This window comes from Mandrillus leucophaeus, unplaced genomic scaffold (assembly GCF_000951045.1).
Source record: "Mandrillus leucophaeus isolate KB7577 unplaced genomic scaffold, Mleu.le_1.0 Scaffold184, whole genome shotgun sequence".
NCBI lineage: Eukaryota > Metazoa > Chordata > Mammalia > Primates > Cercopithecidae > Mandrillus > Mandrillus leucophaeus.
In genome coordinates, this window is record NW_012101854.1 from 5,826,357 (window position 1) to 5,847,373 (window position 21,017).

At 39.8% G+C, this 21,017-nt stretch overlaps 1 protein-coding gene across 1 annotated transcript; it reads right to left on the reverse strand.

Moving 5' to 3' along the window:
* Nucleotides 1–985: 985 nt before the first annotated feature.
* On the reverse strand, nt 986–20,177 carry LOC105538069 (uricase). Its single transcript, XM_011977803.1, has 7 exons — nt 19,938–20,177; nt 17,337–17,453; nt 17,159–17,237; nt 7,443–7,629; nt 5,310–5,433; nt 3,194–3,277; nt 986–1,060 (listed from the first exon to the last, which is right to left on the reverse strand). The coding sequence occupies exons 1-7, from the start codon at nt 20,175–20,177 to the stop codon at nt 986–988; spliced, it is 906 nt and encodes a 301-aa protein (XP_011833193.1).
* Nucleotides 20,178–21,017: the final 840 nt, after the last annotated feature.

The following is a 21,017-nucleotide window of genomic DNA, read 5'->3' on the forward strand; positions in this document are numbered from 1 at the left end:
TCTAAAGTTGTAATTTGTGAAGTTTTATTATATGTATACAATGGTAGTGTTAGTCAATTGATATAATCAGCCTTCAAATCTGTATGCATCTTTAAATCATCAACTATATTTGTTTCTCTGATTATACAAGGAATAATTGTTCATATTTGAAAGATTCAGAAAAGTACATGGTGAAAAATAAAAATCACTCATAATCCCATCATCCAGAAATTGTCATTGCTGATATTTTCACATATATACTCTCTGGTCTTCTTTCTAAATGTACATCCACCCATCTGTATATTGTCTTAACATTTATTAAATGTGACATTTCATGCATATAATGGATGCATTATTCAAAGAAAAACAATTTATACTCGTTTTCAGTACCCTCATATGTATTAAATATTCTCTAAGGATTGAAAAAGTTTAAAATCAATACCTTAAGATCACAGAAGTACCATCAGAGTGGAAACAAATAATCAATGATATATATGCTAGAGCATTCTTAAAATCAAATATTCAGTCAAATGAAGTAACAACGGTGATATTTTTCAATATAATTTTATTTCATTTTCTGCATTACTTAGAAGCATCAGTAAGATGAAAACATTACTTGTTTCTTAAAACTGTGCACAAATTAATTGATGTGACACACCCATTAATGATTATTTTCTTAATGAATTGATTCTAAAGCTTCTCTAAGATACGAAGGCATAAGACAACCAAAAAGAAATATTGATTTATAACTGTCCTAATACTGCTCAGCATTTTAAAGTAAGCTATAGCCATAAAGCATGTTATAATTACTAATAAGGTAATCCACAGAATGCCTTGCTGAGCCAAGTGTAGAAGAAATAAATTGTTTCATATTGGAGGAAAGTGAACACTATAAATCAATATACTAGTGCGAAATTTTACATGGCTACATGCTATCATCCCCAGCATCACAAATGACTTAAGGAATTCCTCAGCTGAGAGTGGACTCCTATGGGTGGCCACAATGTCACAGTCTTGAAGACAACTTCCTCTTGACTGTGCCAGTAATTTTTCCATATGGATTGTCTAATGGCAGCAAGACCTGTAGAAAAACCACATGGTAACTTAAGGGACATTAAAATAGCTCTCTCCTCCTTTCTATGACTCAATATTAAAAACAAAAACAACTTACTAAACAGGAAAATGTATATGTCCTCCATTAAAGTTACTTCAAGCATGGTAATGCCTTATTATTCTGGCAATAGTTGAGAGATGAGTCAATTTTCCAGAAAATTTAAAAGCTTTTGAAAAATGTTAATCATTGAGATATAAATGTTTCTAAAAATGCATTCCATATCCCTGCTTTGTAAATGCAGTGTATTGAGCACAATTGACCTTTCCTTGGTGACTCACTTTGACCATGAGTCATTGTTCAATGCTGTAAGATCACCATGCCCTCAGAAATGTCTGAGGTCTGCAGGGTTGTTCACTCAATTCTAAATTATAGAATTCTAAATTCTAAGTGCCTCCAGATAGCAGTGCTTTTAGAGTTCTTCCATCTTCCCACCCTGTCATTTGTCACTTCTCTGCTGGTGTCAATTTGTCCAACTTCCTGTTTCTCATGTGTTATGTTCACTTTGTACATACCTGCTGGGTGAGAGTCCAAGAGTGGCTCCAGCCATCCTCAAAGTTCAGACACAAGGACAGCTTGTTTAGCCACTCAGGTGCCTTTATGTAGAGCCCTGACCCAAAGGAACTCAGGCCTTCCTGACTCCAAGTCCCCAGCTGGGCTCCACGAGGGAGCTGCAAGTCTGACTTCCTAGAGGGAAGAACCCTGTGGGCGCGGCCCCCCAGCACGCTGGGATTAGTGCAGACCTGAGGTGTCGGGGGCCCTCAGGAGGCCTCCTCTCTCTGCCTGGGGTTCTGAGCTAAGCACTGCTCCAGCCATGACACCTGATCCTTTTTTCTATTTAGGGTCCATTTGTTTAGCCTCTGGTGGACTTGGCCAGGATTACTTTCAGGTCCCTCTTCTGCCCTTTAGAAAACTTTAAAAAGACTTTACATTCTAATGAATGACATTCTGGTAGCCATATCCTTTCCTTCCTCTAAAGTAAATAGTGCTGCCTCTCTTTGTGGCTGGATGTACAACATGTGGGACCAAGGTTGCTCTCCTCAGCAACTCAGAACTCTAGATCACCTATGTGGGCACCTAAGCATGACCTTTGTTTCCAGATGTGACTCCCCCAGCCTCCACCTGCAGCTGATGGTGGTCAAAGCCTGCTAGAGGCCACCCACATTACTCGCAAAACAGAAAGGAGGTACCTGGCCCGAAGGATTATGAGGCTTCTGGGCCAGCAGGTACAGAATGTGGGACCTTCTGAAGACCCCCTTCATTAGCGCTTATCCACCAAAGGATATAAGTCTACTAGAGCAGAGCCATGCTAATAGATGGCTGCTTCCCTATCTTACTCCCCAACACATACTAAAAGAAGTTACTCAAAATAATGTTTTCTAGATAATAGAAATGTGTGGGAAGCTGCAGCAAATTGAGAAATCTTATTCTGAATGTGGTCCAAGAGGGAAGAATGGTTCTGATCTCCCTAGAACTGACCACACCAGCCCACCAGTCAGGACTTCAGGCTGTCTAATCAGACACACTGAGTGGTTTAACATTCTGCCATGGCTTAAAAAAAAAAGCAGGAGAAATGCTTTTTCCAAGACAAAGGGTTCTTTTCAAAAAATTAATTTCTGCACCTTACCTTCTGTAATTGCAATTAGAAACATAAATACCCTTTCATGTTTTCCTATGTGTATTTTATGCCACCGAACTGACTAGTTAATCAAAAGGTAGGAATGATGGAAGAAAGTGAAAAACAGAATCTTTTTTTCTCCTCATTGCCTCATGATGGAGAATAATGAAGCTGTGTCCTTGTATGGCACTTTTTGGGGAAGCAGATCTCAGAGTTGTTTCCTTGGGCACACTCTGTTCCTTCTCTGTCTTTCTCTCTTGGACTTCCAACCTTCTATAATTATTCATCCACTTCGAGGGCACTCCAACCTCAGGCATTGAAAGGCCCAGAATTGAAGAGGGCTGTAATCACTGGCAACTATAAATATTCCTCAAAGCAACAGTTGCTAAGAGTTTTATTCGGTGACACTATCATCCCAGGCTTATAAAAGGGGCAGAAGGGGATGGGACAGAGATGTGCTTTAAATATATTTAAAGTTCTCTTACCTCTTCCTTGTTGATCAGACCCATTTTGGACATGTCTATATTGAAGTAGTGAATGTTTGGCAGGCTGATTTCCATATCTTCTATCTGGAATCCACAGTGGCATGCATCACATTAGGAGCTGCGAGCCTCCATCTCTGTCACTCCAGCCACCCTCACCTCCCCTACCCTTGCACCCATTACTCAGGTTCTCTCTCTGACTTGGAGACACCCTCTGATGTACCTCCACTGCCCGACATTGTTCTCTCCTACTAGTTCTGTGATTAGATGGTGGGCCTACTCTTCTCCCCTCAGTGTACAACATCTGTTTCTCTGAAAAGAAGGGGCTCCTCGGGTTAGAAATGTGGGAGACCTCTTCGACATCCAACTGGCCTCCAGGTACTGGCCAGTCAACATTCTAAATTCCTCCTCATTCCACTCCCACCTTTCAGGCCTGTACCTAACACTTATAGGCCCTGCAGTAGGAGTATAATTGGAGACCCACATACCAAATGTATAAAGATTTTAAAGTTATATTAATCAAGCTAAAATTTTTTGAGTGAAATATGTTCTACTCTTCTAACTTGACAAATATACCCTTCATAACAACCTGGAAGGCCAGGTATTAATTTAAAATTCTCTAACTTCTTGGAGTACTATGCTGGGGCATGGCAGCATGGGAAGAGCCAGCCCCTTGCCCCTGGCCCATCCCACCTTCTCTCTTGGACTCACAGGGGTAGACACTCCAGCTTGCATGTCAAGCGCCATCCATACCTCCTGCAAACATCTGCCCCTTTGCCTACTCTCAGGCCTAAGTGTGAACACCAATAGCACGATTCGCCCTCTGGAAGACAGATCTCGAGAAGAGATTTGCCCAGGTTCCAGAAGTAGTCTCACGGCTATTTGGACAGGAAATTCTGGGGAATGCACTGGGCCTCTGCAGGGTACATTGCTGTGGCCCCACTGATTGTTCACTCAGTGCAGGGAGGCATAGCCAGAGGAAGGCCTTAACGGGGCCTGTAAAATGCTGAGCCATGGCCGGAGTCTCTCTTGTCCAGGTCTAAGGATGGTACTCCTCCTCTCCAGCCCCACCATGGCCCAGACTCTCTTTGCAAGATTCTGAAATAGATCCCAACATGTCTCCTTGCCTATGGTCCATCAACCTTTTCATTCATCACACTTCTGTCACAGTGATTTTTCTAGAGTACAAATCTGGCACAAAACATCCTGCTTAAACCCCTTGGTGGCTCCCAGAAGCCTTCAGGATAAGGTACAGACTCTATAAATAAGCCTAAAAAGGCCCTCTTGACTGGCTCCTGTAGTTCCTGCCTCATTTCTATATGGAGTGACTATAATTCATTCATATATATCCATTCACACGTGGTAGGCCCTCAACAGTAAACAACTGTATCATGCTATTTCTTGTCTCCATACCTACCCTACTCCCTCACCCTTGAGAGTAAACTCAGATAACCTCTAGACTCAAATCAAACATCCTTCCCTCTAGAAAACCTGGCTGAACCCATCTCCTATACCTGAGTTAGCTGCTTTGCTCTGTACTTTCATAATACTCTTTTCTCTATTGAATTGTTAGTTTACTTATTTTGTTTGTTCACTGAATGATAAGCTCTTTGAGGGTAGTGACTATATCTAATTCATCTTTGTATCCTTCATGTGCTGCCAGAGACATAATCACCATTCAATAAATGAATGAATGAACGGGTGGGTGGGGAAGTAGGTAGATGGACAGATGGATGGATGGATGGATGGATGGATGAAATCTCTCTACATCTATCTTTCATTGTCTGGTTTTCCTGAAACACATAACCTTTGTCTAATTTCCCCTCTCCCTCAAGTCATTCAAGTGTCCTGAATATGAGGCTTAAATCAATGGCAGGCTGAAGAGACTCAAACAATTTTCAACAAAACTCAAGGACTACAACCGTGGCCTGTGTTTTCAGGTTAGACAGATTTTTCCATTTTTGCTCTCTTCTCACTTGCTATAACAAGCTTTTGAACAACAACAGATGTCATTTTTCATGTGTCTTCCACTTTCTTATTTTAACTCTCAACTCTTTCTCAGAGCTGACAGAAGACACACGTTCTCCCAATCCTCAGAATGGCAACTGACAGAACATACCTCAGGAACTCGGCTCAGGGAGAGCACCTGGATATCATAGAGGGTCTTCTGCACAGAGGGCGAGTACTCGCCTTTGTCATAGGGCCCAGCAAATTTCTCCAGGACAAGGTCCCGAATGGTGCCCCTAAAACACAGAGAAGGTCACTGAGGATCCTGAAAGGAATTTTAGGAATGTATTAGGAAGCTAAGAAGCAGTGACCTATCTGTCCCCCAGAAAACAATGTTATGGATGTTTTTAGAAAAGATTAGTATCTTGTAATGCCAAAAACAAAACACCTCACTTCCCATTCCCCTATACACATACACACACACACACACACACACACACACACACACACACCATTCAACAAACATATTGAGCATCACTAGGCTGTCTTCATAGTTTGGCACCAGGGCCCAGTGGGCATTTTAGGGTAAATTTCCTGTCATGTTCAAAGAACCTAAGAAGAAGACTCCCAAGTATTCTTACCATCTTGCTGCTCTGCTTGGCTGGCTCATTGAATTTTTACATTTGGAGGTTTACTCTGTGCCAGCCTCTGTGTTTTTTAGATTAGACAGATTTTTCTGTGCTAAGCATTTTATGTGATGATGTCATTGAATTCTCTCAATATAGCTGAAGTAGGTACTATTATTATCCCCAATTAGAGAAGAAGAACCTGAGCTTAAAAGTTACATGATCTGCTCTAAGTCCCTCTCTTTGGTAGGAGGCCCAGCCTACAGTACTATCCTGCCTCTGGCATGTTCAATTTCATGCTCTTTTCAACATAAATACATCAGGCTGCTGCCCATGGAGAGCACTTGAAGTAAAAAGGAAGGAAGACTGAGGTGACATTCTCATCATGCATTTAAAAACCTATCACATAATAAAAGAAGCAGAGAAAAACTACACCAGTGGGAGGGAATGCTGTGGGAGTGGGTGATGGGGGAAGGGTATGCATGCGGATTCTAGTTTATGATAGGGTAGAAATTTCTACAGAGCTTTAGCAAAGGAATGAGATACCTAATCAAAAAGCAAGTTCTGAAAGTCGAGAGGTCTAATTACTCCCTGTCAGGGTATAATAATAATCATACCTTTATATTGTGAGTTATCAGAATCAAAATGGAGTCACTTGTGTCAGACACTAAATAAATAAATAAATAGAGCCAGGAAGCTGAGGGAGGGCCCTCATGCACAGATGCCTGTAAGAACTATTGCAAAGACTCTCTGAAGGGCTCTTATGTACATATGCCTGTAACAAGAATTTTGCCAAGGACTTTTCAAACAGCGGCTCGCGACGTGAGTCACAAGGACAGCTAGCCGGATGTACAAGAACACTTGCCTGACACGGTCTCCACTAATGAGCTGGCGTCAACTCCCATGATAGCCACTGTAACCAGTGTTCTCTTTGTCTCAAAACAAATTACGTACACATTTTCCTTTTGCTTTTAAAAGCTTCCCCTTGCCTCAACCTCTTAGGATACACCTATGTTTCCTGCAGCCAGCCCACAAATTTGCAGATTCCCTGTGTGTTCCTAAATAAATTCATTATCTTTGAGAATCTCTCTCAGTTTGTTATTTCAGTTGACAATATTTTTAAGGCATTTAATGCTTATAAAATGCTTTTGTGAACATCATATCATTTTGAGTTTAGCCTAGATTGACCAATTATCCCAGTTTGCCCAGAACCAAGAGGTTTCCTGAGACATGGGACTTTCCGTGTTAAAACCAGGAAGTCCCTGACAAACTGGAACAAGTGGTCACCCTCGTTTAGCCTTCTCTGCATCACTATGAGGTAGTAAGGCCAGATATTCTCTTCATTTGATGCAGTGTTTCTTCAAGTGTGGTCCCTAGTCCAGTGGCATCTGCATCCCCTGGGAGTTTGCAAGAAATGCATGTTCTTGCACCCCACCTCAGTCCTACAGAATCAGAATCTCTGGGGGTGGGCCCAGCAAGCTTCGTTTTCTGATTCTGTGTGATTCTGATGCACATGCATGTTTAAGAACCACCAATTTAATAAATTGAATAAACAGAAGGGATTTCTGAATAGTGGGAGGTTGAGTTGAATAGCCTCTAAGTTTCTCTTTTACATCCTAAGATTCTATGAAGTCTGGGCCCCTGGGACAAGGGCAGACACGACATGCACATGTTCATACCAGGTAGCCTCGAAGTCCACATCCCTGCACTGGTGGTAGCGCCACTTGCAGTACACTTGGGTGGCAAAGCATCGGTCCTTCACCTCAGGGAGGGTGGTGAACTGGTCCTTGATGAAACCTTCAAATCCAGACTGTGTTGTTTTCAAGACCTTGAGGTCTTTGATTCCAGAATGAATGACGGGGGGTCCTGTTCCAAGTAGAAAGTCAGGAGTGGCAGAGGTCATAAACAAACAGTGCCTTGCTGCTGATACCTAGCACAGAGGATCCTGGTCATTAAAACATGACACATTCTGTACAAAAACTACATCACCGCCCATGTTTTCTGTCATCCTACTTCCTCTGAAGTCCCAGTGAAGAGGATAGTGTGCCTTTGCTTCCATTCGGATTCCATGACTCCCTGCCCTGTCTTGCCCTAGAAAATCTGAAGGTCTAAGATTAAACTCCATTGTGTATTGAAGGTCACAGAAATGAATACATTCCTTTCAACTACATGCGGGAGTGTCTTCTTGGCCAACTCACCTCATGTATTTTGAGTTCCATCTCCTCCAACAGGTGATCATGCTGGAATGTGTTAATAAGGTCCTTAAGAGCCATTCCTCTACCTGCTACTGTGATCCCTTTACTGGGGGTAGTGGTCATGCTGATCAGCTACAGTAGCTGATGATCCCAATCTCCACTAGGCTGTGATGGCATCCCAGTTCCCTTATGGTTATCAGCTCAGCAAAACCAGGCAGCTTCATAAATGGGTAGCAGCGTGGGCCTGGCTGAGCCTAAATAAGACAGGGAAGATGGAGCTGGTGACTCACAAGGGATAGATCTGCCTAAGTTGATATCTATAAAGGCTTTTGTTTTTTCTGCTGAAGGAGAAGGGACAAAGTTGTTTCATGGGTACCTGAGGGAGAGAGGGGGGAGTTGAAGACAATGGAAGGGATGATATGGCTCTCCTTCTGTCTCTACTGCCCCTTCATAAGGTAATGGGGCAGGTGGAAGAGTGACAGGTGTCATCTAAAAAAGAACAGTATTAACATTACTATGACATTATTTGTCTGCACAGGCTGGCAAGAATTGGGGACATTCAGAGAGCACTTGACAAACCCTAATAGCAAAGTGCCATGGCATGATTATTTAAAAAACCTTTTTTTCAGTCTCTTTGTTAGTTCCGACCAGTATCTATTCTTTTTGGTATGTTTAATCTAAAAATCAAGAGCCAGAGGTGTCAGGTATCATTACACACATGGTCTTAGTTGAAGAACAAGAATATAACTCATGATCCTCAATTAAAATCCAAGGAAGTGCTTAAAAATGCAATGGTTTACATCACCTATGTGGTTTCCATTGCTACAGTTAACTCAGGAGCTGTGGAGTTTCAAAAGTAGGTAAATAAAGTCTATATTTCTGTATTTTCCATGCTTCAGTATACACCTATCAGATAAAACATTTAATCAGATATGTCCTGATTAAAGAAGATATTCTGTGCAGAATGTCCCAGGATAATGCAGTGAAACAGGAAATCATCCTTGTTTAACTTTCTGAAGTACTTACTGGAAGCTACATCTGAAGAAGGAGCAAGAGAAAGATACCAGCGATGCCTTAATGCCTTCAGCTGGCTGAGCTTATCGGATTCTAAATGTATAAAGTTATGATCTCACAAAATCAACATTGTTACATGCAGTGAGTGTGAGCCTCAAACCCAGTAGAACTACAGAAACAATCAATAAGTATCTGTTGAATGAATGAATGAGTTTAGCAAGATTGATTCATGTCAAGGATTAAGTATTGCACAACTTAGTATCTTTCTTTACTAGACAGTTCAGCCCCAGCAAACTTTACCATTTCCCTTCCTGGTCCCCTCCAACTCACACACAGTGTGGCAGGGCGTGAAAGGAAGGGTATTAACCTTGGCTAAGAAACTCCTCTCTGTAGACGTACCTTTGGTTGCTGCAGTTTCAGTCTTTATCTTACTTAGTTCCCAAAACTCTATAAAGCAAGTATTTTAATGTGACTTTTAATCATTTGCCCATAGTCACATGGCTAGAAACTGTCAGAGGTGGAGTTTAAACTCAGCACCACATTATGAGATCCCATGCTTTTCTTCTGCTTTTTGGATCACTTCCCATCTATGCAATGGTTCCTCCTTCCTTTGACCCTTTCCCCATTTGTGTTCTGTAAGTGGCCTTTCCAGGAGACAAGGTTGCCACCTCCTATCCACAGTGGCTTTAAGGACCTCAGATAGAGCACCCTGCCTGAAAAAGACTATCTCCATTGGCCAGAAATTGAGATTGAATAATCACTTTTTAGAGTTGGCTCCTGGGTATCTAAAAACCTTTGTATTCCTTAAACATTTCCTATTGAAATGCAAATAAATATCCCTTAAGGGAGTGACTCATTAAGCCTTTGTAAGGTACTATGATAATCTACTTCCCATGGTAAGCCTTTCTAGAAAACAAAATCCTATAGAAATGAAACATGGGTTTGCAGTCAGGAGTGAGGTTAAAATGAAACCCTTGCAGGAGAATAAAAAGAAGGCGAAAAAGAACCAAAGACAACCATTATCTACATTGTTTTCTTCCTATTCATCTGGCCTTGACTGCTGGCATCTGTGTGAGCCAGTCAAACTTTGGCTCGTCCAATGGTGTTAACCGTAAAAGGATTCCTGGATGCAATGTTGCATAGTGGTTGAATCGACGGCTTTGAGACTCCGATTCCTAGAACTCAAATCCCAGTGCTCTCCCTGCATCCTCAACCCCCATTTTTATGAGCTCCATGCTCCTGAGGGAATTTTTTTACCCTCTCTCTACCTTGATTTTGTCATCTGTAAAATGGAGACGATAATCATACCTATTTCCTACAGCTGCCACATGTCTAAGAGAATGCACTAAAGGACTTAGTAGAATGGCTGACCTACATAAATGCTCTACAAATGTGATGATGATGATTTTGCCATAATTGACTTTTTCACAGTGACTTCGACAACTTACAAATATTTCCCACGTTTCACAAAGTCTTACTGGGTTCTGAAAACTACTTCTAATGTGCCGTCCTATCCATCTCCAGCCCTAGGATAAGATTTATTGACCTTAAGGGAGTGTCAGTCCTACTAGGCCACTTTGAAATGATCTGCTTTCTCACTGGAATCTAAAAATGGAGAAAGCAGTTGTATTTTTAAAATGTGTTTTGGCATCAGTTTCACACAGAATAAAATGTCTCATGTTCCCCAAGACAATTAACTATTGCCACAGTTTTGGCAGAACACAAACCAGCTACTCTGATGCTCTCATCATTCTATTAAAAACAACAACAACAACAAAAATGATTCTCTCTGAATGTTAAAAGAATTTTTCCCTGGCACACATCAGACATGCTGGATGAAATCAGAGAGCTTATTTTATCTTCTCTGTTGGCAGTGCCCCAGCTTTCTGAACATTGGTAAGAACCTGAGGCTTTCAAAATCATGGGCCCATCAACTAAAAATATGATGCCTCACACCCTCTAAAAAAGATTCCCATTTAGACTAACAAGTAGTAATTCAAAAACTGTCCTTTTCTAGGTTACGCCCCATGAAATCACTTAATCAGCTTTTTTGTTTTGTTTTGTTTTTCTGCCATGGTTATGGAGTAATGCAAAAGAAAGATTTTTCACATTTCACTTTGCTAGAACATAATCTTTTCTAGCTTTTAGTGTCCTCCTACACACTTAGCAGATTGTGGCTTATCTCTCAGAGAATCATACATCCTACCCTTTAGCTATCTAAGGGAAAGAAACTCACTGCGAATTAATAGAAAATAAGCCCAATTCCTTACCTACGCATCAGGTGTCACAAAGCACAAAGCTTTATTGAGCCAAGAAAAAGATCTTGTCATAAGAGGATAATTGCTTCCACATTTAACACCTCCAAAAAGGACACAAATAGCTGAAAGGCAGATATTTTAAAACCATATTAAATCATTCTAGTAGAAAATCTCAAACTTGTAAAGTGCTAGAAAAAGTAAAGATCGATTAAATATTTGCCTTGGAGAGTCCATTTACCTCATGCAGGGAGAGTGAAAGCTCCCTCTGTGCAATTCTGGATGGAAAGAGATGACATCATCCAGATGGTAGGAAATTAACTGGGCTTTTGTACAACCAGGTGATGATCAAGAAGATTTTTAAAGACCACAAATCTGCCAAGAATTTTTCTTACAGAGGAACCGAAGAGCACTTTAGTCTTGATATCAGAAGGACATAAACAGACTTCTTGGCAGTAGCCATCTCTGTCCTGGATCTCCCACTTCTCCCATCTCACTTCTTCCATCTGCCCATCTTGTCACCTCTTAAATGTGTTCTCCTCCAGGACGGATTTCATCAGCTGCCTTCCTTACAACCATCCCCCTACCCTCACTACCCTTCATGTCAATAGATATATAGGAAGTATTTTTCACTACCAGAAGACACAGTCTAGTATTTGAGGTCTCTTTTCCATCTTCCATTCCTCTATTTAGCCATGCTTTAGCTGAATTTCATAATTAGCGTCAAATGGGAGAAACTCGGTGCTGAAGAAATTGTGAGTTATAATTCAAATAGTGCAGAGGTTTGGGGGTCGATTTAGTTCAAATTAGTGACTCGATCATACCAATGACTTAAAGCTCCGTTAAGCTTGTAGTTTCTCACTGATAAATGACAGAAAGAGTTCCGAAGATTCGATGCCGTATGATACCTAAACCAACAGCCTGCATCATACACCTAGGGCCTAGTTCTCCTCTCAGGGCTTGAGAAGTCACAAACATAACACCAGCCCTCAATCCTCTGAGCAAACAAATTTATTTCTGTCTTCCAGATTCTCCTGTGGAATCAGCAGGCTTTGAAACAACTAAAATACAGCCTAGTGATGGAGCTGTAAAAGATCCGCTAGGAAGAAACAGTGTAATGGGAGTTTTAGAGCAATTCCCAGGGCTTAAAGTGGTGCTTGAGGTTCAGTAGGATTTCTAGAAATGTTTGTTCATTTGCTATGTAAGAATGAATATAGTCCATCGGGAGACACCCAGTCACACCTCCTCCTGGGAAGAGTCCTTTTGGGAATAGCATGACTGAACATGTGATTAAGCACATGTGTTTGAGGGGGCAGAAGTCTTACCATTCTAGCCAGTCCCCCACCAAAGCACTACTCAGGTGTTTGTAACAACAGCCTTCACCATGTGAATTTGTGAGTGGTGTGTGTATAATATAATTACTATTTTCTTTAGTTAAGCCTTTACAAGGGCATTTCTTAGGATAATGATTGTAACATTCTCTCACATTACGATTCCTACAGTTTCAGCTCTCGGATAATAAGCAAATAAAGAACTAAACTTTGCTACCAAAAGAGCATACATCCCTACTCTCCAAAGAGGGACAGAGTAGAAATGTCATCTTCATACACCCAACACTGAAAGATACACACACCCATATACATGTGTACACACGTACCTGTATACACTTAAGGCAACAGATGTCTCTTCCGCTACCCCAATCCCTGCCAGCCCTGCATGAAATCAGAGGGGGAGTTGGAGGCTGGACTCTAGATGAGTCAAGCTGGAGCTTCTGGGAACACTGCCACAATGATCTCAATACCCTGAAGCTTTGTATCTTTCTGCAGAAAGAAAAAGTTTTAACCTGATTATGGTGGCTAGTTTTTCCACTCAGCTGCAGCCAGGTGATTAGAATTCAAGCTGATAGCAACTCTTGGTCATTCCTGGAAAGAACGGGATATAAAAAGAAGTCCGTTTTCCTTTTGTGATCAGCAGAGCCCTATACTTGGCCACTTGACTTCCACCTCCATGGCTCTACTAAAAGTATTCTGGGAAGTCACCAGTGACGCCTATTTATTGACAACATAGTTTCTCATCAGTCCTCTCAGAACCCCAACTTCTTAAATCTCCTGTGGCAGAGGCGAAATCTACTTGCTCTGCCTCCTGGCACTCAGCTAGATGACATTTTGCAGTGTCCCTTGTAGTGAGGTGTGACTATGTGACTGAGCTCTCTCCAGTAGAAATGATCCATGCTGTTTCCAGGCCGGGAGCTTATGCTTCAGGGACTTTGCCCCTCCTTTGGCTCCTCCAAGCTCTTTCTTTGGCTGTCTGGTATGGGGGTCTATTCTCAAGATGACACCAAAAAGGAAGGATTAAAAATATAAAGCTGCCACTAACCTGGGTTCCTGAAGAACTTCATGGAGCACAGCATCCACCTGACCCCCTTAACCCCACACACAGACACTGAACTGGACTTCTACAAAAAGAAGTAAACTTCTAGTGCTGAGCCACTGCATATGGGCCTATTTGCTATGCATCTTGGTTCCTCAGTAACTCAGAAATCCCTAATTTCCTGAAATGTCTTTTTCTTCTGCTTCCATGACACTATCATCCCTCATCTTCCTTCTATCTCTCTAAACATTCTTCTGTCTCAGTTTTTAAACTGCCCAACCCTTACAGTGGGGAATTTTTCTCAGGCCATCTCCTCTTTCAAACTCTTCTCACTTTGTATGTTTTTCTGGAACGGTCTCCTTCTTCCCTATGGCTTTACCTACCCCCAATCTGCTGTGGCTTCACCTGCCACCAATCTGCTGATGTGCCCCAAATCTATCTCCATCACATGGTCCCACATTCACCAGCTTCCCACCTGAAAACTTCCCCTGTGTGTAATCTCTTTAGCCAGTTGTCCAGTCCTCCCACATTAGGATCAATTTTAACTCCTCTTTCTCTCCAATCTTTCATCCCTACTCAACCACTAAGACCAATTGATTACACTTCAAAAATGTCTCACATAATGTTTCCTACAACCTCTCAGTCCCTCCAGCTCTATTTCTACTGCTTTAGTTTAGACCCAATCACTTCATCTTTGCAAGAAGTCTCCAAATGTCTCACTACTGCCTGTTTCTCTAGCCTGTCACCATATCTTGTTCAGAATTTCGGAACAAAAACATGCACATACTAATCTGACCATTAGAGACCTTCTCTGGTTCTCTGTTGTCACTCTGAACAATAACTATAGCTATTATTTAAGGAGATCTTCCGGTGTGCCCAGTACTATGCTAAATGCTTTAATAAAATAAATTCAGCATTTATCTCCTTTGTTTCCCTGGACAGTTGTTGAAGTGGGCACTGGTATCCTTGTTTTACAAATTAAAACCCACCCACCAATGTAGTATAAGTAACCTTGCTCTTAATCACAAAGTTATTAAGTAGTGGAGCTCAAATTCAAATATGATTCATTCTGATCTCAAGGCCTCTTGCTTCACCACTGTGCAAAACTGCCTCCATCTTATACTAAACTCGTGTATAGCACATGAGGCCCTTCAGATTCCAGCCCAAACCACCAACTTTTTTATCTTCATCTCCCTTCTTACATTCTAGAAATCAGACCCACTGAACTTGTTACTGTCCCTTAAATGCTTTGCCCTTTCCACAGTTAAATAAATTAATTCCCCTGCATAGTCTTCAGCATGAGGCAAGTGCTCAAAATATTTTACTTCCCCTCTTCCACTCCTCATGGATTATACTCATATGTATCCTGTTTCTTCTGCCTGTAATTCCCTTTCCTCCTTCAATGCGCAGCATATTCTGAATCAGTTTTCAAAAGTCAATTGGAATATTTTTTCCTCCCCTGTCAAGCCTTCCAGACAGACTGCTCTGGAAAGAGTTTCTTCCACGTCTCAGTTCCCATAGCATGCTTTTAATCCCTTCATCATAGTCTTTAGCCTCTCATATTGCAATCAATCTGTCTGACTAGGGTCAGGGAACATCTTATTCCTCTCTTTCTCTACAGCATACATGATAGGTCCTCAAAGTCTAATTGCTGAATGAATAGTATATGAATGAATGACATAAGCACTTTGCATAAATGCTCTCATTGTTAATTAGCTCTCTTGAGGCCTAATCCTAGCTGCTGTTATGATTTCACATAATTGAAAAATGTAACAAATGTTAAAAAGCATATCCCAAAAGTCACCAAAAAGCAGTTCCAAGTGACGCTGATCTGTACAGTAGCCACTAAGCCACATGTGGCTATTAAGTACTTGAATTATGGCTAGCATAGCTTGAGATAAGCTACAAATATAAAATATAGAATTTTAAAGATAATTTTATAAAAAGAGTGTAAAGTATTTCATTAGTAATTTTTATACTTATTGCATACTGAAATATTTTTGATGCTATTTAAATAAAATATATTATTAAAATTAATTTCCCTAATTTCTTTTTGCTTTTCTAATGTGGTTATGAAAACAAATTTAAAATTACATATATGGCTTACATTATACTTTAGTTGGGCAGAGCTGATTTCGAGTTTCTAATTTTATGAGGGCAGTTAATGAGGCTTGGGTAGGATAGCACTGAGTCAGGAAACTTCTTTCTCTCTCCTCCAAAGCTGTATATCTAAGACAAGAAGGAAGGAAGAAGAAAAGAAGGAAGAAGGGAGGGAGGAAGAGAAGGGAGAGGGAAAGAAGGAAGGAACCAAAGAGACAGAAAGGAAGGAAGGAAGGGCTAAGGAGAGGAGGGAAGGAAAGAAAGAATTTAGTTCCAATTTAACTTAACAAATAGCTCAGAAAGCTAATATAGCATATGACTACACACCTGGTGATAAAGATCATCTTTTCCACCAAATACAACAACTATTTAGTCTCTTTTATATAACATTAATTTTATAACTGTTTTTATAACATTAATTTTATAAATATCAAACATTGAGAAGGCCCTAGTTATGTATAGACTTTAATTCAGAAAGTGGAAAATATTTAAAAATAGCTAATACACTAGAACTTCCTAAGGAGGGCATTATCCAAAGGAACTCAGAATGAGAAGGGACCTTATATTTTATTAACCTTATAATAAATCTGATATTCATTAGATGCCACTCCAAATTCCTACTAAGGAGGAAGGGAAGAGAACAGCAAAGAAAAAAAAAAGGGAAGAGTAAAGAAGGGAGGGAAGGAAAATAGAAAAATTTCAGAGTCAACCCTTTCATTTTATAACAATCATTAAAGTTTTTTTTTTTATTGAGATAAAGACATTATTACCAGCTTTGGCTCCATGGTTCTTAGAGGTCCTCTAGTCTAACTCTTAGCCAATTTTTGAACTCTGACAAGCTCAACAAATCTGTGGAAATTTTAATATTTGCTAAGTTCAATTATCAGTACTAATAACACCTATGTTATAATTGTGTTTCATAATTAATTTTGAAATTTCCTAGCAAATAGAATTATATAACTGCCATTGCTAACTTAAATGAGATACATTTTATAGGAATTACAATATTAGTGGTTTTATTACACAAATAAAATTTCAGGAAAACTTGACTATTACTTAGTAAATATTTCCTATGAAGGTTACTATAATTGTGACATGATATGGCACAAAAAATATTGGTCAGAAAATTCAGAGATTTGGGTTCTTTTCAGCCTGGGCCTTTTTAAATTTTGCCTTACCTCAAAATCTGGTAATAAAAATGATCTACCTGACTCAATCCCCAGGGTTGTTGCAAAATGAATTATTTCATTTTTATATTTTAACACAAAAAGTAGATAATTCTTTAATGTAATTCAAAGTCACAATATTCATTTCTATCTCAGATTTAAAAGTCTTAAAAATTCTCTACAGTTTTCCTCCATGTTAATAAACAGCATTGTTTAGAAGAAAGGAAGAAAAAAGAAAACAAAACCACCCTGAAGTTGCTACTATAGAATCAAAGCATGAAAAATAGTTTCTTACCACTTCTCAGTTGTTCAACTTCACAGAAGTGTGTTCCAGTGGGAGTGTGAATAAATGCATGGACATGCTTAACTCCATTCTGAAAATTAGGGAAACAAATTATTTCCAGGAAAATTTCAGTACATGCCATAAAGCCAATTTCTTTAATTAAACTGAGAGCACAAATAAGTGAGTTAACCTTTTCAAGACGCTTCCAAGGGATTTCCTCCACGTAGACTTGAGCTCGGATTACATGGTTAAAAGAAGAAAGAAAATACTCACAAATATTCACACCAAAGGCTTCTATGTTTTTGATCTGTAAAAAGAAACAAGATGCTTCAAACCAGAAATAATTGTACCATTTAAAAATAATTTATAAATACTGTTAAATGAAATTATGGGAGGTCATCGCTTTGGACTAAGTTCCTGCATTAGGCCCCAACAGACCAGACGAAAATGGAGTCACTTATGCTAAATGCCACATAATCAAATTGAAGCTTTAAGGAAGCAGATAGATACCAAAACAGACCAGTTTTTCCTGAAAACAGAAGATTCCAGTCTATCTGAGTCAGCATAATAAGGAAGTCCCCTCTGCTTTAACTCTTACCAAAAAAGTAATCTGAAACCTGATGTTAACCAATCAGTTTTTTTTTTCCATTGTTCTGTTTCTTGTTCCCATCTTACAAAACCCAATGTTCTGTTCTTGCCCGGTGAAAGCTCTTACTCTTCTTTGTAGAACAGAAGCTATCCCTAATGGTAAATAGAAACCAATTCAATCTATAACTAAACTTGTTGTAATTTTATCTTTCGATATTGCTCATGATGTTCTGTTTCCTGATGAATTGCGTTTTAGAACTAGACAAGCACAGACTAGAGTCTATCTCAAGAGAAAAAGGTGTTTATCTCAGTTTTTTACTAGAGCTCCCAAATGAAGTTAATAATCACCATCACCAGATGAGACTCTTCCGGTTTTAAAAGAAACCCATTTTGCAGGAGAGGATGTGTCAGCGGATGAGCGAAAAATAACTTAACATTCAGATTCTTCTCACAGTGAGTTCAGTCATCACTTGTACCAACCACAGCACACTATAACACTCTGAACTCTATGAGGCTTCCCAGTTTCCCAAGGAACGTTAATGAAGGGCCACCTCACCTTCCGTACCTTGCATACAGGCCTTCTATTGATCCCAGCTCTCCACCCCCATAATGCAGCTTCCATATTAATCCCTAGTAATATTTTATGGTCTTAGCACAGTCTGCAAATTATTAATGGCTTTGCCTATAATTAAAGTGAAGTATTTGTACAGGCTTCCCCAGTATAGTTCTGTTTTATACCTGTAGGCCCAGAATAATTATGAATAGCATCCTATTTTGAGTTCAAAAGTGTCATGGTTTGGATAAGAAGTTACACGATCACTCTATCCATAGCGAATGACTTTAAGTAGTTTTTAACATTCGGGTCCTTTCTTCACTTTTCTGCAAACTCCTACACAATACAGGAAATACAAGAATCTGTTGTACCTGGCCCTTGTCCATATCACGGTACAGGTCTACTTTCAAATGATTTTTTTAAAGAATGCAATTCTTTTTTCCACAGCCCCATCTATGTTTGCTGGGTCATTCTGATTAGCAAGAGAAAGGTTCAGGGTAGAAATAGGAGTTGTAGAAATTACATTGCAATGTTTGTTCATTTAATGAATTATGGGTATGGATTTCTTGAAAAAACATGAGAAAAGAAGCTTTCCAGTCTACATTTCTTGTCTTTTTAGATTTCGTGGCAAGTAAAAAAAAAAAAATCACTTTGAATTGCCCGGAAATCTGGGTGACCCAGCACAGCTTCAATCACACTTAAAGAAACCAGAGGTGGGGTCGGGCGTGGTGGCTCACACCTGTAATTCCAGCACTTTGGGAGGTCGAGGCAGGCGTATCACGAGGTCAGGAGATCGAGACGATCCTGGCCAATACGGTGAAACCCCGTCTCTACTAAAAATACACAAAAATATTAGTTGGGCATGGGGGCATGTGCCTGTAGTCCCAGCTACTTGGGAGGCTGAGGCAGGAGAATCGCTTGAACCCAAGAGGTGTAGGTTGCAGTGAACCAAGATCATGCCACTGCACTCCAGCCTAGTGACAGACTGAGACTCCGTCCCCCGCAAAAAAAAGAAACCAGAGCTGGAAATGCTAAAATACCAGTTCTATCAGATCTAAGTCTCACTTGAAAAGTCCTAATAACCACTGTATATGAACAGTAAGTGGTAATAGAGTTGGGAAAATTAGAATGGTATTAAAATTTGGAAAACAGATTTCAACAATAAAAATAAATGTATCTCATAGTCAAGATATTCTTCTGTATTAATAACAAGAAGTGAAATGATATTTTCTTCTATAAATGCACACCATTCTAAAAAAAAATTAAAAATAAATGGTAAGACTCAAAGAAATGCATGACAAAAATGTGTAAAATTCTACTCTGAAATTCTTTCAGGACCTTGATTTTCCTTTGATTCTAATCAGAGATAACATGTATTTTATCCAGTAAGATTCTCTGCCTAAAAGATTGCAGTGAGATGAGAACCAAGGAAACAAAGATGTGAGGTTGGTTGGTTTGTTTGTTTTTCAGCAAAGTTTTCTCCAATCCTGAGACATGTAGGCTAGAAAAGAACATTTTTTAAAAAAATGGCTTAAATGTAAAAATAGGTTAAAATGCAAAGGGGACTTGAAATAAGCAAGTAACACCTCATGCTGTTTTATTGCAAATTCTGCATCAAGATAGGCAGCATCTAAGAAGAATGACACATACTCCCTTAAACTTTGCCAAGACATGAACTGTGTTCTTGATGGTGTCTGTAGGGATGATATCTGAATTATCTCCATGCAGGTAATCTTTTTTGGAACTCAGAGTAAGTTGCACTGAAGTTGCCACCTCTTTAATGCTGTGATATTTTCCATCTCGCTGAATATGGAGAACTTTTACCATATCCTTCCCATAGCCAGTTCGGACAAACTCCAACTCATCATTCTGCAATGAAAACACAGGCATCTTATTGAAGAAGGCTAAATGAAAGCCAAAAGTTAGGTGAAACTTATTTAAGCCTTCATTTTATCATACAGTTGCAAAAGATGAGATTCAGAGTATATATGGAAGCAATATCACATTCTACTTTTGAAGAAGAATGGGAACTTGTATAGAAAAAAGAGAATCCCAAGCAGCAAATGAAAATATATCAGATTGTTCTGAAGACTGACAGGTAGAGGGCTTTTTTGATAATAAATACGTTAATAGGACCTCCTGGGTCAAACCTATGCTGTTTTATTTAATCCCTACTAATCTAATCCTTGTAATAGCACCGTAAAATCCTTATAATCCCAGTGTAAAATGGGAACTAATATTCCCATTTTATGGAGGGAGAGGGTGAGTTTCAAAGAGATTAAGTGATTTGCCCTAATTCATACGGCTAGTAAAGGACAGAGCCAGGATTTGCACTCAAGTCTATTGACTCTAAGTTGTAGAATGGCCACTATGCGAACTGCTTTTCTTCTATAAAATGTCTTGACTGTGTTAGCTGGAAATAATTGCATGCCCTTTTTATAGAGAGTGATATTCTGGAGAAAATGCCCTGTGATCAATAGAAACAATTTGAAAATTGCCTTTTCTACTTGCTGCCGGGAAGAAGAGTAATTAGTGACAGGGTCCAGATTACCTTCAGGAGTGCAGAGCCAAGGCTGTCTGGCTGCAGGGAGAGCTATGCTTTTAGTGAAGAGACACTTAATTAAAGCTTGGTGATTGATGCATTACTACCCTTATCTGAAGCTGGAGCCTTGGCTAGTGAACACATTCATCTCCACTGGTAGAATCCATAAGATTTGTCCCTGGGCCTTA

Excerpts from the sequence above, each read along its gene's own strand:
- LOC105538069 (XM_011977803.1), bottom strand. The coding sequence starts at position 20,177 with ATGCCTGTGTTTTCATTGCAGAATGATGAGTTGGAGTTTGTCCGAACT. Across the intron at positions 3,278-5,309 it reads CCCTGAGCCGAGTTCCTGAG|ATAGAAGATATGGAAATCAG; the intron begins GTATGTTCTGTC and ends TGTGGATTCCAG. Across the intron at positions 1,061-3,193 it reads GTCTGATCAACAAGGAAGAG|GTCTTGCTGCCATTAGACAA; the intron begins GTAAGAGAACTT and ends GTTTTTCTACAG.